This window comes from Chanos chanos, chromosome 2 (assembly GCF_902362185.1).
Source record: "Chanos chanos chromosome 2, fChaCha1.1, whole genome shotgun sequence".
NCBI lineage: Eukaryota > Metazoa > Chordata > Actinopteri > Gonorynchiformes > Chanidae > Chanos > Chanos chanos.
Genome location: NC_044496.1, coordinates 4,511,272 through 4,525,927, shown reverse-complemented (window position 1 = coordinate 4,525,927; position 14,656 = coordinate 4,511,272). Strand labels below are relative to the sequence as shown.

Below are 14,656 nucleotides of genomic sequence, written 5' to 3'. Positions count from 1 at the left end.
CACAGTCGACATTACTGCATGTCTGTGGTTCCTTATTGCTCCATGTGGAACCCCCTGAGAAAAGTCTAAGACTGAAAATCTGTTGGTATCCCATCGTAGACTCATCTCATGCTTTGTCTTGCTTGCCACACCCACACACTTTATGATGCTTTATTGGTTGAATACAATTTTGAAACTTTTAACTGCTGACTTACCACTTTTTCCTTGTTCAGATACTGGCTGAAATCCTTTGATATGATAGCAGCATATTGCAGGAGGACTTTGTTTATCGTCTGGGAAAATAATAAGACCATTGAGATCAACCAGCAGAAGAAGAAAATGAACACAAATGATTGAGAAGAAAAAAAAAGAAAGAAAGAAAAAAAGAAAGAAATACTTCAACCCTGTGGGTACATTAAATAAACCCCTAAAATCTAAGATGTACTTTTGTACACTGTGTATATAAACTTTGAAAAAAACACACACGCACACACACACAGGGAGCTCTCGCTTAAAGGTTTTAAAGCAACTGAAAGTACTGCATGGCCTCTTTACTTCCTTTTTTTGAGAGAACTTCTGCCCAAGTTGAGTAAACAAAAATAGGCTTTATAATGAGTCGCTCTGTTGTTTATTTGTTTATTTATTTTTAGGCCAGGCTGTCCTTTTACTGTAATGGACATTTATTGATAAGCAGTAAGTGCAATATTTGATCATGACTAAAAAGCACGAGAAACAGCATCTTTGCGGACTGTGAACAATTAAATGATAACCCATTAAACGGCATTGCCCCAGTATGAAATACATTACAACATTCATCAAAGGGGCCTGACAGCGGAGCTCTGTCTTTAGAGCACGGGTGAGTGCGGCAGCATGTTATCCGCAGTTTCAAACAGACAGCAACAACAACAACAACAACAACAACAACAAAAAAGAAGCACAAACAAAAACAGAAAGGTAAAGTATAAATATATAAATAAAACCACGGTGATAATTTGTCTCCATCTCAAGCTGTCATGATCGATCTCCAGTCTCGGGAGTAACTGAGGCGATCAATGTCTTCTGGAGAAATCTTCCTCCTCCTTCCCAAAGGAGGAGTCCTAAGGAGATCTCAGATGTCTGCTTCTGTCTACGATCCTCTTAATTACAAAGTCAAAACGCGCAGATGTGATTCAACGATCCTCCCTATCTCTCTCTAAGGGTCCAAAACTTTCTGAAGATTACCTGGGATTCTGACGTCGGGACTGCACTGAGAAAAAAAAAAACTGCTTTGCCCTTTCGTGATTCATTTACATTCAGGAAAGAACAGTCCAAACAGGACTGTGCAAAGACACTTTATCCAGTGCACAGAAACAAACAAACAAACAAACAAACAAACAAACAAACAAAAAACCCCTACAGAAAGTCATTTATGCCCTAATGACTCGTGGGACAACACATCCGTCCTCACAGCAATCAGACATACAGCAAAAAGCTTGATTTATGAACAAACAGTACAGCCTGCCCACACAGTGAATGACTTATCATCAGTGTCACATGGTTTCAACAACCTTTCAGATGTAACCACACACACACACACACACACACACACAAACACACACACACACCCCTTCTCATTTGCTGTATGTCTTCTCATTTGCGCTGACTTTTGTAGACCAGTCCCTCTCCATCACCAGCTGTCTAAACTGCCACGGAGACGCATCTCTTTCTTTTTCTTTTTTCCTTACCTTGGCGAATCTGCACATGAAATGAGCAAGGGCCTGTGGGTTCGGACATTCCAGCTTCTTGATGATCTCAAAGCTCTGGTTGAGCTGAGTGAAGACGTCCACCACGGAGCAGGAGAACAGAGCGTGCTCAGATGTCTGCTGGAACTGTATTCGGGGGGGAAAAAAACATCGAGCGTTAAAGGCGCACCCCGCAATATAATTACACCCCGATGTTACTGTCGTAGCCTGTTGCTCTTCGACGTACACTTACATTCAACACCCACTGTTCTGCAACATAGCATTCCCCATGCGAAATTACAAGGCAGTAAAGACTTTCTGGTCTGTTGCCTTCCTCCACCTTCTCATTTAAAAGTCATAGCAAGCATCCGTAATTACTAGTGTTGTACTCCTCTGTGCACGGGAACAGCTAATATATGATGAGCGCGTATCAGACTGCAGTAAATGATTTGACTATACCTCAAACGTAAAAAGCTGACGGTAATTAATACATGAACCCAATCATTATTAGTTGGTTTGTTTTCAAGATGGGAACAGAACACAGTTAATGTGTGGTTTTAAATTGCTCTTACCTTTAGGCACCGCTGACCTACCAAAACCTCCATAAATATTCATTCGTTCGCTAACACCACGCACGCAGTGACTACAGATGCATAGATGCATTGTTTGCAGTGCGTTCCCTTGATTAAGTGGCTGCAGGTTATTATCTTATTTATGTGATTTGATGGAGTTGCTATGTGTCGTGTATGAAGCGAATGCAAATAAAATTGTGTTAGCGTAAAATGGTAATGAACTCTTGATTGTTTCAGGGATAGCATAAAAAAAAAAAGTGTAGATCTGGTTTGAAAAGAGAAGATAAGTACAGCTCTCGTGTGCTTCTTCTGAATACTCATTTTACTGGTCATAAATGGCTTTGATAAGATGAAGGTCCTAAGAGGAACCGAAGGTGTGGTGTATGAGAATCCACGTGCTCACGTCATTATTTAACTGTGTTAGAAGAAGATTGCAATATTAGATATTACGGTGGTATTTGCTATCCTTGTGGCAAAGACTGAAGATTATGACATTGTTGTAAAGATGTTACTGATATGTTGGGGGGACAGACGCTGTTGTCGTCTCTACTTTCAGTATCATTTTTTGTTTTTCTCACAAAACACACACACACACACACACACACACACACACTTTAGATGGATGGACCAATAGTGAGACGGCACTTACTCCATCTTTTTTATCTCGCTCCAGGGCGCCGTTCAGGAAATCCATCGCCACGTCTTCGTTTTCGTCCAACCACTGGATGACAAAAGGCTCGAACCACCTGCACGATGGAGAGTGAAACCCCCCCCCGTATCAGACACAGAGAGAGAGAGAGAGCCATACAGAAACTGCCACTGTTTCTCAGATCAGACGCGTCGATTGTGCCAGCATGTTACAAAAAGGATGAATGCTGTGGAAGATTATATCCGCGAGTAGTGTTTAAACAGAGTTCGGCTCCGTAACTTGCTGTCTCTGCGTTCTTTTTTTTTTTTTTTGCACGTGATAAGTCCAAACTTTCAGCGGAGCGTTCTCACGAGGCTAGTGTGCTGGCCTGAGCTCATTACATGGCTAAAATATGTCTGCACCACTGGCTCGACTCAATTAGGTCCCACGGGATCTGCCGAGCTTGCACTTCACGGCCAGCGATATATGTTTTGGCAGAGTTAATCATAGATAATACCCAGGCAGCGCAGACTACGGGTAAAAGCAGTCTGCTCTGCTGATAACAACAGCCGAAACAAGGACCCGCAGTTTGCTATAATTGAGGGAGCGGTATGACAAATATGATGGCTCCCATAAATGTAAACAGGCATTGCTGTGAGAACATCAAGGACTTCCTAATTACAGCCAGTGCCCGCACCGTCGTATATTTCCCGATAAATCTGAGCCAACTCGTTCTACATTAAAAATGAATTGTGATAAGCTAGGCATTTTTTTGGTATTGGCAGCCAACAGAGCTCTGTTGTGTGTGTGAAGCACAGCAATATTGTAATAGGCTACATTATGAATCCAGGGAGAGATTTACAACACTCGAAGTACATTAATGCAGATGTGTGCAGAGTGAATGAACGGCGGTGATGCTGTAAAGCATGCAGGGAGACAGCGCCATTGCCAGGTGAGAGAAGAAGAATAGCGGCAGCCTAGACATCATGGGTGCCCTATCCATAAACATGTAGCCTGGCACATACAGGGTCTAATGTGCAGAGAGGTTTATGTTCGTGCAGCGCTTCCAAATCCTCGTCGTAACGTTTTCTGTTCCGGCCCCATTTACACGAGTCAGCTAATTAATACTTGGATAATTGTCTTGTGAGTCCAAACAACTGAACCAGGCCAGTGCTGAATAAGAGAGAAAAATGTGTCGGATTGTGGGGCTTGAACAACAACAACAACAACAACAACAACAAACAGAAACACTGATATAGAGGGAGAATGAAGCAGTAAACATTGCAGCTCTGGGCATGGTAGGCCACAGTAAATGTGTATGCGGTGCTGAGATCAGAAAACCCACTTGGGAATGGCCTGCAGAGACAGGAAGACGTAGTCTAGTACTGTCACACACAGTGGAAAACTGAACTGCTGGGCAGTACAGAGAGGGCATCTCATTAAAACAAGTGAACAAGAGCAACTCTAGAACGCTCTAGAGCAACTCCGAGAGTTCTGGAAAGAGGAGAATCCACTAAATGAATAACTCGCTCAGGGAAATTCCCGCGTCTAATCTTGGCTTTGTTCCAGTGATTTTAACAGCACAAGTATGACAAAGCTTTCCTTTTTGCACTCATTATGGAATGATAATACCAGTTCCTGTGTAATTTCCTGTGTTGCGTTCATTCTCATGTGCTGTTTCCTCAGGTTCTCATTGTGCTAGCATAAGGCTACCTGCCGTCAGGACGAATAATAATAATAATGAGTGACAAAGACGACGCTAGCTCTGTTGCCGAAAGCTGTACAGCTGGGAAAATCAATTGTACTCGAGGTGTTGCTTGACTGACAGCAAAGGAGTTTTGCCCGTGGCTCTGTCCTGGCTGTCGTACCCCCCCCCCCCCACCCCCAACTCATAATTCAGCCTAATGGATTGGATGCTATTTCACCAACAACAGGGGCCGTACGGAAGGGCGATGTGTTCCTTTACACATATTACAGATATATGACGGTGTAATACGAGAGGGGATTACCCGTCCAGCACACAGAGAGGAGGCTCTAGGTCAAGTGCCAGGCCGAAGGCAGAAAACGGGCTCAGTATCAAAAGCAAGAAAGAGCTTTTCATTGAAGTAGAGAGTGGAAGCTAAACAACTGATGGGTTTTTGTCTGGTAGCTCCTTCTTTCGAGCATCGGAAAGTGGACAAGACAGACAGACAGACAGACAGACAGACAAATGCCAAACACAAGGACGCACGCATCATGAACGGATACCTACAGAGAATATTCCGGAGAGGTCCCCTTGTAAGCAGGCAGGTCCCGCACATACTCGTTATAAAACCATTTGACTTTGAAGTGCAGATTCATGTACTCCGTGCTCTTGCATAGGCGATGCTTGTCGTGTTCTGCATGAGAGAGAAAACAAAAAAGAAAAAGAGACAAGTATGTTTATAGCCTTACATGCGTACTTTTCCGTTTTAATAACAACAAAACATACTTTCATCATCAGATTTCTTTCTTTGGCGCCTTAACTCAGAGTTTTGTCCCGTGAATTACGTTCCATCTGGTTTCCAGTGGAAGCTGTAATCTCCCATATGTGACATGAAAGACATGAAAGCCTACTGCAGCATCAGCTGACTGCCCTGTCTGTGACACTGCGTTAGCTGCCGTTTCATTTCGTGAGGCGGTAAAAACACAGCCTTGCAGGTGGAGACAGAGGCTCGCGGCACAACGCGAGACGGGGCGAAACACACTCCACTCCGTTCTGTCGGGTCCCCGGTGTTTTAGGCTCTCTCTAGCCGCACAGCATAAAGAGCGCGGAAGAGTAAAAGAAGTCGCGACAGCTTTTGGGTCACAGCGATCAATGTCGCTGGATTCCTTCTTTAAAACTAGGGATTGAGGAAATGCTGGGGCGTGACCTTGGCAGAGAAGCGGCTGATGAAACCTGACCGGCTACATAATGAAAGCAGGGCTGGATGAGGGCCGCGCCCGGCCCGGCCCGGCGCGGCGCGGCGCGGAGGCAGCAGAGGGGGGGAAATCTGAAACAGCCCTGGCTCTAAACACGCATAGCAGACAGGGGAGCTGCATCTGACAGGCCTGAAAGGGGAAAAAAAAAAAAGCACGTTTTCTACCTCTCTTTAACGTCTGTCAGGCTGAGGAACCCACATACAGTTACCACTACACATCTCAGGGGGGTGGGGGTAGGGGTGGGGGTGGGGGAGGCGGCAGTGGAAAGCACCGCGCCGCCGTGGAAACGTATAGAGTGAATCGCACGACGCACCTAGTTATTGTTTACAATCACATTGTACAGTAAAGTTGACAGGGGCGAAGATGCCAACAGAGCGAGATGAGGGCCTGCAGGCATCCATCTCCACACACATCCGCCTACATCAAGACATCATCTGACACACAATAGCAGCTTTTTTTTCCTTGAGATTCTACTGTAAAGGGTTTTTTTTTTTTTTTAGTCTGCTTTTGTTCAATTTCCTTAGCAAATGTATGTCCCGACCTCTACTGTACGACACTGACAAAGGAGGTACACGTGGGTGTTGTCGTGAACAATGCCAATAAAGTTTGATTTCATTAGCCTAAGACGTTCGAATTGCATTTGGGGCTTTAGTTTTTTTGGAAACCAGTCAAGAGCTCCAAAGCCCACTGAGGCGTTTTAAATATCCTCTCATTTGCAGGTCTATAATTTTGTCTCACTGATTCAGCGCTCCAAACTAATATCACTCGATATGTTTGCACTGATAAGATGTAATAGTATAATCAGTCAACCTGTGTTGAGGTCCAGCTCGAAGATAAAAATGAAATGCTTGTTAAAGCTATTATCTTTTTTCATGGGGTTGGAAACCATATGCGGATTGTGGATTAATCAGTGGAGAACAGTGCGAATAATGTCGGCTGCTGATCTAGTTCTATCACTGGTGACATCTTGTTTGTGCCTCTTTTGTTATTTAGTAATTCACAAATTCAGCTGAGGAAGGATAAATTCTTGCAGAAGGCGTAATATCACTTAGCAGACCGAAGGGCACATCTACAATGGTCACCGGTAATGCACTGTAGTCCGTGAAATTTTTCAGTTTTTAAAATGTGAAAAGAAGCGAAACAGCTAATAAACACTAGCACAAATAAAAACCATGTTCTTCATTTCAGACAAATTTCATACTGTGCATGGATGGTGACACAGAGAGTAATGGACCGTGTGTGTTTTTTATTTGTTTTGTTTTTTTTTCAGTTAGAAACAAACCCATGTGCCAGAGCAGTGAGGAAGGAAAAAAAGGAAAATAAAAAACCCCCACTCCATATCAGATGTAGCCATCGTTGCTTTTGTGAAATGGTTCGCCATGGAGGATGAAATTTCAGCGAATCGAGCTCCGGAAACCGTAGTCTTCCCACTTCAACATCAGGGCGTTTATAATCGGCACTGTGCCTACACGCCCATGTGTGCACTGCTACAAACAGAAGGCTGATAAGCACCTGGTGCTTGCTTTCTTATAAAAACCATAAAGCTCCCAGTTGTCTTTTCAACACGGAGAGAGAGAGAGAGAGAGAGAGGGGAAAAAAAAGAGATAATTCAGTGAAATTTTGTTTGTTTGTTTGGGGGGGTGGTGGTGGTTTTAGTGATTGTGGAAAACATTCTTCCATTTATTTTCTTTGATCAAGTTTTCTTTTCTCTCTCTCCCAGTCTCTCTCTCTCTCTTTCTCTTACATTCTCTCTCTCTCTCCCTCCCTATAGAACACTCCGAGTTCTCCTTTTAGAAAATACCTTCGGTTCTAAATGAACTGTGAGAAAACTCAGAGGGGAGGACGGTGATCCGGTGTGACGGTGCCACTTTGATCATTCCACTCAGCGGCAACTCTGGGTATCTCCATGGCACAGCGAAGACAACGGGCCATACTCGGGCAGGCACACTGGAGCCGACACCGGGCACACCACAGCCCAGGGCCCTGTTCTCCCCCACGTACAGCGGCCTGCCGTCGTCCCTACAACCATCCCCAGGCCTGTGGACCCCCCCCACCACCACCTCTCTATCCTACACACCCACCAGGCCTCTCCCATTCACCCTGTGGCCTGACAGGTCTCTCCTCCTCTGAGGCGGCACAGTTTGCTCTTTTCTGGTAGGCAAACGGCACCATAAAACAGCAGGATGGAACACTGGCAGACCTTGCCTTTCCCCTGGAGACCAGATGGTGGTCAACTTTGCTTTGTGACTTTGTGAAGTTGAGCAGGTGTTCTGTTTGAAGTGTGACCTTCTCCTTGGTTTCCCGTGGCATGTGTGTATGTATGCTTTCCTGTGACATGTGTGTGTGTACGGTTTACCGTGGCATGTGCGTGTATTGTAGGGCAGAACACAGGTGTTCACGGCAATTCAAAAGGAAAATAGAGTCTACAGATGGGTCCCGTTTGTTATGTTCCGCATTGGATCCAGCGAGAGTACAACTTAGAACACGCCGACGAACTTCAGTAATATTTTGTAAGGGGTTTATAATCGATATCATGCTGTGTTTGAGGGAAAGGTTATAAAATATAGTATGCTGCAATTTCACAGTGCTGCGTGCACAAAGCACACAGAGTCAGAAACAAAAACGCATCTGATCTTCACACGGCAAAGACGCGCCAACCCACCAACACCTCCATAACACTATAAGCTCTTAGTGCAACATAAATAACCTTCTACACCCCCCCCCCTCCCCCTCCCCCCCAGGCTTTGTGAAAGAGAAATCCTTTTATCCTACCTTTGCTTTGGATTTGACTGTAATAAATAAAATTCACCACTCCACTGCCATAACACGTATTGTTTGTAGAGAACCAGGAAACAGACCATGCAGATGAATGACGTACGTATAATTCACAGGTTTCTGACAATGCGTGACCGGCGCTTCATAAAGAAGGGGACAATGAGAGGAGTTGTGTTCTGTCTGCTAAAGGACCAAGACTAAGGCACCTCAGAGAGAATGTTCTCATGGTGGGTGCCCAGTTCACTGAGAGAACGTGAACGGAGGAATGATATGGATTTGATGAGACCTGTCTGTCGGTATACATTACACTGTAAAACACACAGAGAGAGAGAGAGAGAGAGAGAGAGAAACTGCCTCCAGCTTTTCAGAAACCAGTTTCAGTCATACACTAAAAAAATGGCTCTGTTATCCTCTGCGTTTCAGCGTGCATATGTAGGTTGAATCTGAAAGACTCAGCCCTATCTTTTCAACACGTTTAAAAAAAATTAAATATTTTGAATGTATTGGGGTTTTTTTGTTTTCGTTTTTTGATGCAGCAGAGCATAAAAACATGACAATACTGATAAAGAGACAGTATCAAACTGTTAAAGAAGAAAATGTTTGACGGACTGAAACAGATAGAGGCTGGAAAAAGGACGATTACCCATAGATTGCTATTTATTTGAAAGTGTTTGAAAGTGAAACCCCAAAAGGCTGGAGTGCACCTCAAACTTGAGCTACCATGCCCGTGTTACCTGTCGTTTATCAGCACAGATTCCTATTATAATCATAAACGTAATTAGAGTGCACCTTAGTGTACCCGATTACAATTTTTCTATTGGGGCATTTTCCATCAGGCCTAGAACTATATCGATTGCCCAAAGTGGGGTTGAAAATTAAATAGATTGGCTGGAATAGATTGGCTGGATTCATATTGGAGACGTTTCCCATGGCCGAAGCTGCCAGGTCCCATTGTGGCTATTCCAGTGCAAATCTAATAATATGATAGGCAGGGATGATGTCACATGACCCGTCCCCTGGTCTAGCGGGCAATCTTTTTTACGGTGCTTCCGCCGGATGGAAAAGCCTCTGCGGAGAAATGATAGATGTTAATGATCTCCTCGTTTTACTGTGGATAACTTTTTCATCTTTACTCTTCCGCCGTCATGTGTCATACAGAGCAAACCCTGCACTGAGAGGCAGTAAAAAAGACAAATGACAGAGCATTCCCTATTCCTGTATGTATCCCCACCCCTGCCTCTCAAACACACAACACACAAACTACACACAACTATATCTCCCCACCCCTGCCTCTCAAACACACAACACATGACACGCAAACTACACACAACTCTACATACAAACCATGCACCCTTCATGCATATTCCTGTCATAAAAGCATGATAGGAAAAAAGATTAAAAAAATACATACACACACACACACACACATATATATATGTATATATATATGTGTGTGTGTGTGTGTGTGTATGTATGTATCTTTTTTTTTATCGTTTTTCCTTTTATATACACACACACACACACATATATATATATATATATATATATATATATATATATATATAATAAAAAAGCATTATATTTACATTGTGCAGCACTTTCTTTCCTGAAAAACATTAGTTTTTGTGTGGGCTCCTGCGATGTGTTTTTTTTTTCTGTACATAAAACACTGTGAAGACAGCGCTCATCTGGAGGAGCAGACAAACCCACTGTGTCCCTGGGCGTTTGGGACTTTATCTTGTCCTACAAAATCCACTGGGAAACTTGGTGCTGATTGGAGTAAGAGCTTTATACTGATTACACTGGATTTACACACGCACACACACATACACATACACACGCAAACACGCACACATACACGCACACATACACGCACACACACACGCACACACACACGCAAACACATACACACACACATACACATGCAAACACGCTCACGGAATCTGTTATATGTAACCAAGACTAACTCAAAGATTTGCCATGAAAAAAACTCAATTTAGTCACACCGTGCTGTACCTATTGTCACAGTAACTAATAACACATCAAACAAAATTTCATAGGGAACGGAAGGTCTCTTTTCCACGCTAACCCAAAAATGAATCTCCATATTAACATTAAATGAAGACGGGGAAAGAAGGAGGCTCTAATCACTTTGACCGGTTTTCGCCGTAATAGGGCTTATTTGCTCCAATGTTACCAAAGATCCTCTATCCTCTCTCTGTTTATATGTTCACTTGCTATTTCCCTTCAGGGTCTAATTTTGCTTAACAGCAGTTGATGTTAATTAAAGTCCTGTCGAGATACAGGCCAAGACCGAGACCGAAACCTAAAGATCACACACCGTAACTCTGGATGGACGACGCGTGTGTTGGGCGCGAGCGAAAGAAAAACAGCTCGCGAAATTTGCTGAGAGATGAATTCGAAATGCGGCACGAGTGTCACTAGACGAGAAAACTGTTACGGTGAAGGAAGACCTCAGATACTAATGACTGGGGAAGATTCAATACAGCTCACACTGTTTATGTCACAACGCTTAGGCAATAAACGCCACTGATGCACCGAGGCAGTAAAAGATGTTTGTTCTGTACTGCTTTTAACCAATACACTATCCCTTGCGGTACTGTGTACAAGCTGAGATTCAATTAAATTTTGTGTGGGCTTCACACAAGGCCTGACTCCTTATTTTGTCTATAAAGTGGCACTTAATTTTCTGGTCAGGGACTTACTTGTTCAGGTTTAATCAGAATGCTGCCTTCTGATTGGACAAAGGACATTAACTGGGTTACACCAAAACAGTGATCTTTTTTTTTTTTTTTTTTTTTTGCTAACCTTCCTCACATCATCATCATCATCATCATCATCATCAGCGTCGTTATATCCTCCACACGTTTAAAGGTCTCTGAAAGAAACGCAATGTCCCTTTTCCCATATGTCATGATGCGAAGGTGCCAGCTCATTCATGTGGAAATCACTCTCTTTGCTCTGGGACATCTTTGTGTCACTCTAATACACACGGGGCCTTCAGGAATTTAACATCGCTACCTCGATTTGCCTCCGGCTACGCGAAGAACGGTACCCAGCAAAGCCATCCAACTTATTAAGGCTCAAAGTCCCCACTTGGAAAGATGTGTTACTTTATTTCTAACCCCCCCCCCCCAAGACAGACTGAGATAGGAACCCTGTAGATTAATGCCCTACAGCACTGAAGAGGGTCTCCCGAGCCTCACTGCTGCTCAAGAACGCTTTGAACCCAAAAAGATCTCTCTTTCTTTCTCTCTCTCTTTTTTTCTTTCCTTAGATGAGTAACCTTAGACGAGCCCTTCCAGAACATGTGGCCTGTGTGGATACCGTTGATTGTAATTTCCTGTAAACAGATAAGTTTACAGGGTTTTTTTTTCGGAGCACAATTTCCTTAAGCAGGTCTGTCACGGATTGCTTGCGTGGGGTGGGGGGTGGAGGGGCATGTAACAGCTGTCATAAGTTGTTTTCCACTTTAGGATGTGCTCACCCACGCGCCGCTTCAGCGATTCCCAGAGCAAAGCATCAGCTACGGGTGAGCGCGGGGCGGAGAGCAAGTTTAGCCGTCATTAACGCGGGTATTACAGACGCGTATAGATTTAAAGAGCAAACTGTCAGCTGAGGATGAGAGTATACAAAAAAAAAAAAAAAACTTTTGATAATCTGCTTTTCACGATCCCCCCCCCCCCCCCCCCCTTTGTGATTCCGTTCTGATAAACATGGAATCAATACGGCCGGACCAGTCGACACGATCTGAGCTGGAAACGCCGTGTCTTACATGGTTCCTCTTACCAGGTTTAAAGATTAGTCAACGTGAGGATTAGCACGGACGCCCATGAAGCTCCAGAAGCTAAGTCTCCCATGGTGGGAATTCTGTACGCTCTGCACGACCTCTTGCGAGAGGACTGACAGCAGTGTCTCACAGCTGTTTCTCACATGGAGGAGAATCAGGTGACACAAGGCTCTTCAGTTTATGTGCTGCGTTACAATAGGTCACTCTTATGTCATTTACTGCCCATCAGTGTAGCTTTTTCCATTGTTGGTGACCATTCTGTAGGAAATTGTGGCTCTTCCAGATGGTGTTAGCCCAACCCCCCATGTAGCTTGTGTGGCGGGGGGGGCGGGGGGCGAGAATTAGAGAGAAAGTCAATATAGACCAGAGATCCTACAAAAGTGTCCTCAACCTCAGCTGGAATTGGTTATAGTCCAACTGCAGTCATCAAACTGCCTCTACTTTCTGTGGGAAACATCTTGTTGTTTGATGTAAAACAAACTGATCTGAAACCATGGAGAAAATGTAAAAATGTCCCCGTTTTGCTGTGCTGAAAGCTAACAAATCCAGACAGGAAGAACAGTTCATGTGACTGAAGCAAGGAACATAGGGTTGACAGTCTCTCCTGAGCAAAGCACTCAGAAGAAAATGTCAACAGAGCTGGTAACTCAGATTCCCATATAGACCAAAAGGCCAAAATGTTGGAAAAAAAATGTTGGCCCACACTAATAAGCATTGCTTTGACACCTAGGCTGTATAGGTTATAGATTAATACAAGTGGTTTTGGGAGGGGTAGGAGGTCATTGTTTTCTATTGTTTTTCCAATGCATTGTTGACCACACTAGTCACTCTCTGTTTGGGCATCACATTTTGTATGGAAGCACCCCACCCTCTCTGTTGGTACCAGGATTTTTTTTTTCCCTTCTTGAAATGAAGACAATTGATCCATGCGATGAAAGTGTGAGCTCGACGGAAGGCTATGTAGAGAGTATTTAGGCTCCAATCATTGTGATTCTTATTCTAAACCCCATAGTGACGCTTCTTCTAACCTTACGTTCACACTGGGGGTGGTGAGAGCGTCAAAATTTGCTCTGGCCGCCCTGCCGGCAACGCTGTAAAACGCTGTGGACATTCTGGCGTAGATGAAATAGGTGGCCACAAGTTCGTTCGGAATGCTTGGTCTTGCAAACTTTTTTTTTAAAGGGGCCGCAAAGCAGGCAAATGTGATGATCGGATGACCACAAGTAGGGTAAAAGTTAACCTCATGAAATGTGAGAGAGGTGAAGGTGAGAAATCGAATGATGAAGGAAAGAAATAAACAATTTTAATTACATGTTTGGTGACAAAATTAACTGACGAAATAAACTAATTAAAACCATTTGTGTAATGTGACTTTTGTGTTGATGCTAAGTGCTAAGCTAAATTTCAACATGCAGTTTATGGGACATGTTTACTAGCCTTGGTCTTTAAATAACATTAATGTTAATTTGTGTGTAGCCTACATTAAAAGTATCTGTGGTCCTGTTCCTGACTGAAGTTTAGTGGGAACTAATGATTAATGGGAACTATAGTTTACATGGTTGTGTTCTCTAGAATTCTCTAGAATGGAGCACTTCTAAATTCTGATTGGTTGCCACCAAACCGCGCCGTAGCTCATTACCATAAAGTTGCCCGGACATCAACTTTATTCTGACAGCCACACCGCCCAAGACGCCCCGCCAGTGGATGCGCTGCTGCTCGCTGATTCACACACAAAAAAAAATGTCCAGCGTGAAAGCAGGGTAAGCGCCTGCGTATCTGTTTCAAGCCAAATGATTTTTTTAGTTGACGCAGTTCATCAAGAGTACTGGGACAAATCCGGGCTACTTGCTTCATTTGTCTTCCATTCCGGGATTTACCACGCTCTGAAGTACCGGACTAGAGCTGGAGCCACGGTCGGCGAAGACGCGCACTCATCTATCCTGGGTGAGATTTGGCCTGTCTTCCTTTCACACCCACAGTTATCTGAATTGTGTCATGTACCTATTACCTTTAATTACCCAACATGCCAGCTGGCATGATACAGTGGACACGCTCTCTGCCTTCCTTCCCAGCGTCACATGACATACTAAAATTAGTCACGTCTATATATATATATATGTTTTTTTTTTTTAGTATCCTGTTAGCAGAGGGCCCTGGAGCTAAAAAAAAAAGGGGGAGGCATGCATCAAAGACTTCATTAGGACGAATGCGGGAATGTGTTTTCTCCCGG

General features: G+C 43.8%; 1 protein-coding gene across 1 annotated transcript in view; it reads right to left on the bottom strand.

The window, feature by feature from the left end:
• unc13c (unc-13 homolog C (C. elegans)) overlaps window positions 1-14,656 on the bottom strand; it is a 94,436-nt gene that overhangs the window by 21,123 nt on the left and 58,657 nt on the right. The window contains exons 21-24 of the mRNA XM_030794108.1: window positions 5,152-5,278; window positions 2,922-3,018; window positions 1,704-1,847; window positions 195-272 (exon numbers count right to left, since the gene is read on the bottom strand). Coding sequence (XP_030649968.1) covers window positions 195-272; window positions 1,704-1,847; window positions 2,922-3,018; window positions 5,152-5,278 — 446 coding nt within the window. The remainder of the gene's footprint in view (window positions 1-194; window positions 273-1,703; window positions 1,848-2,921; window positions 3,019-5,151; window positions 5,279-14,656) is intronic.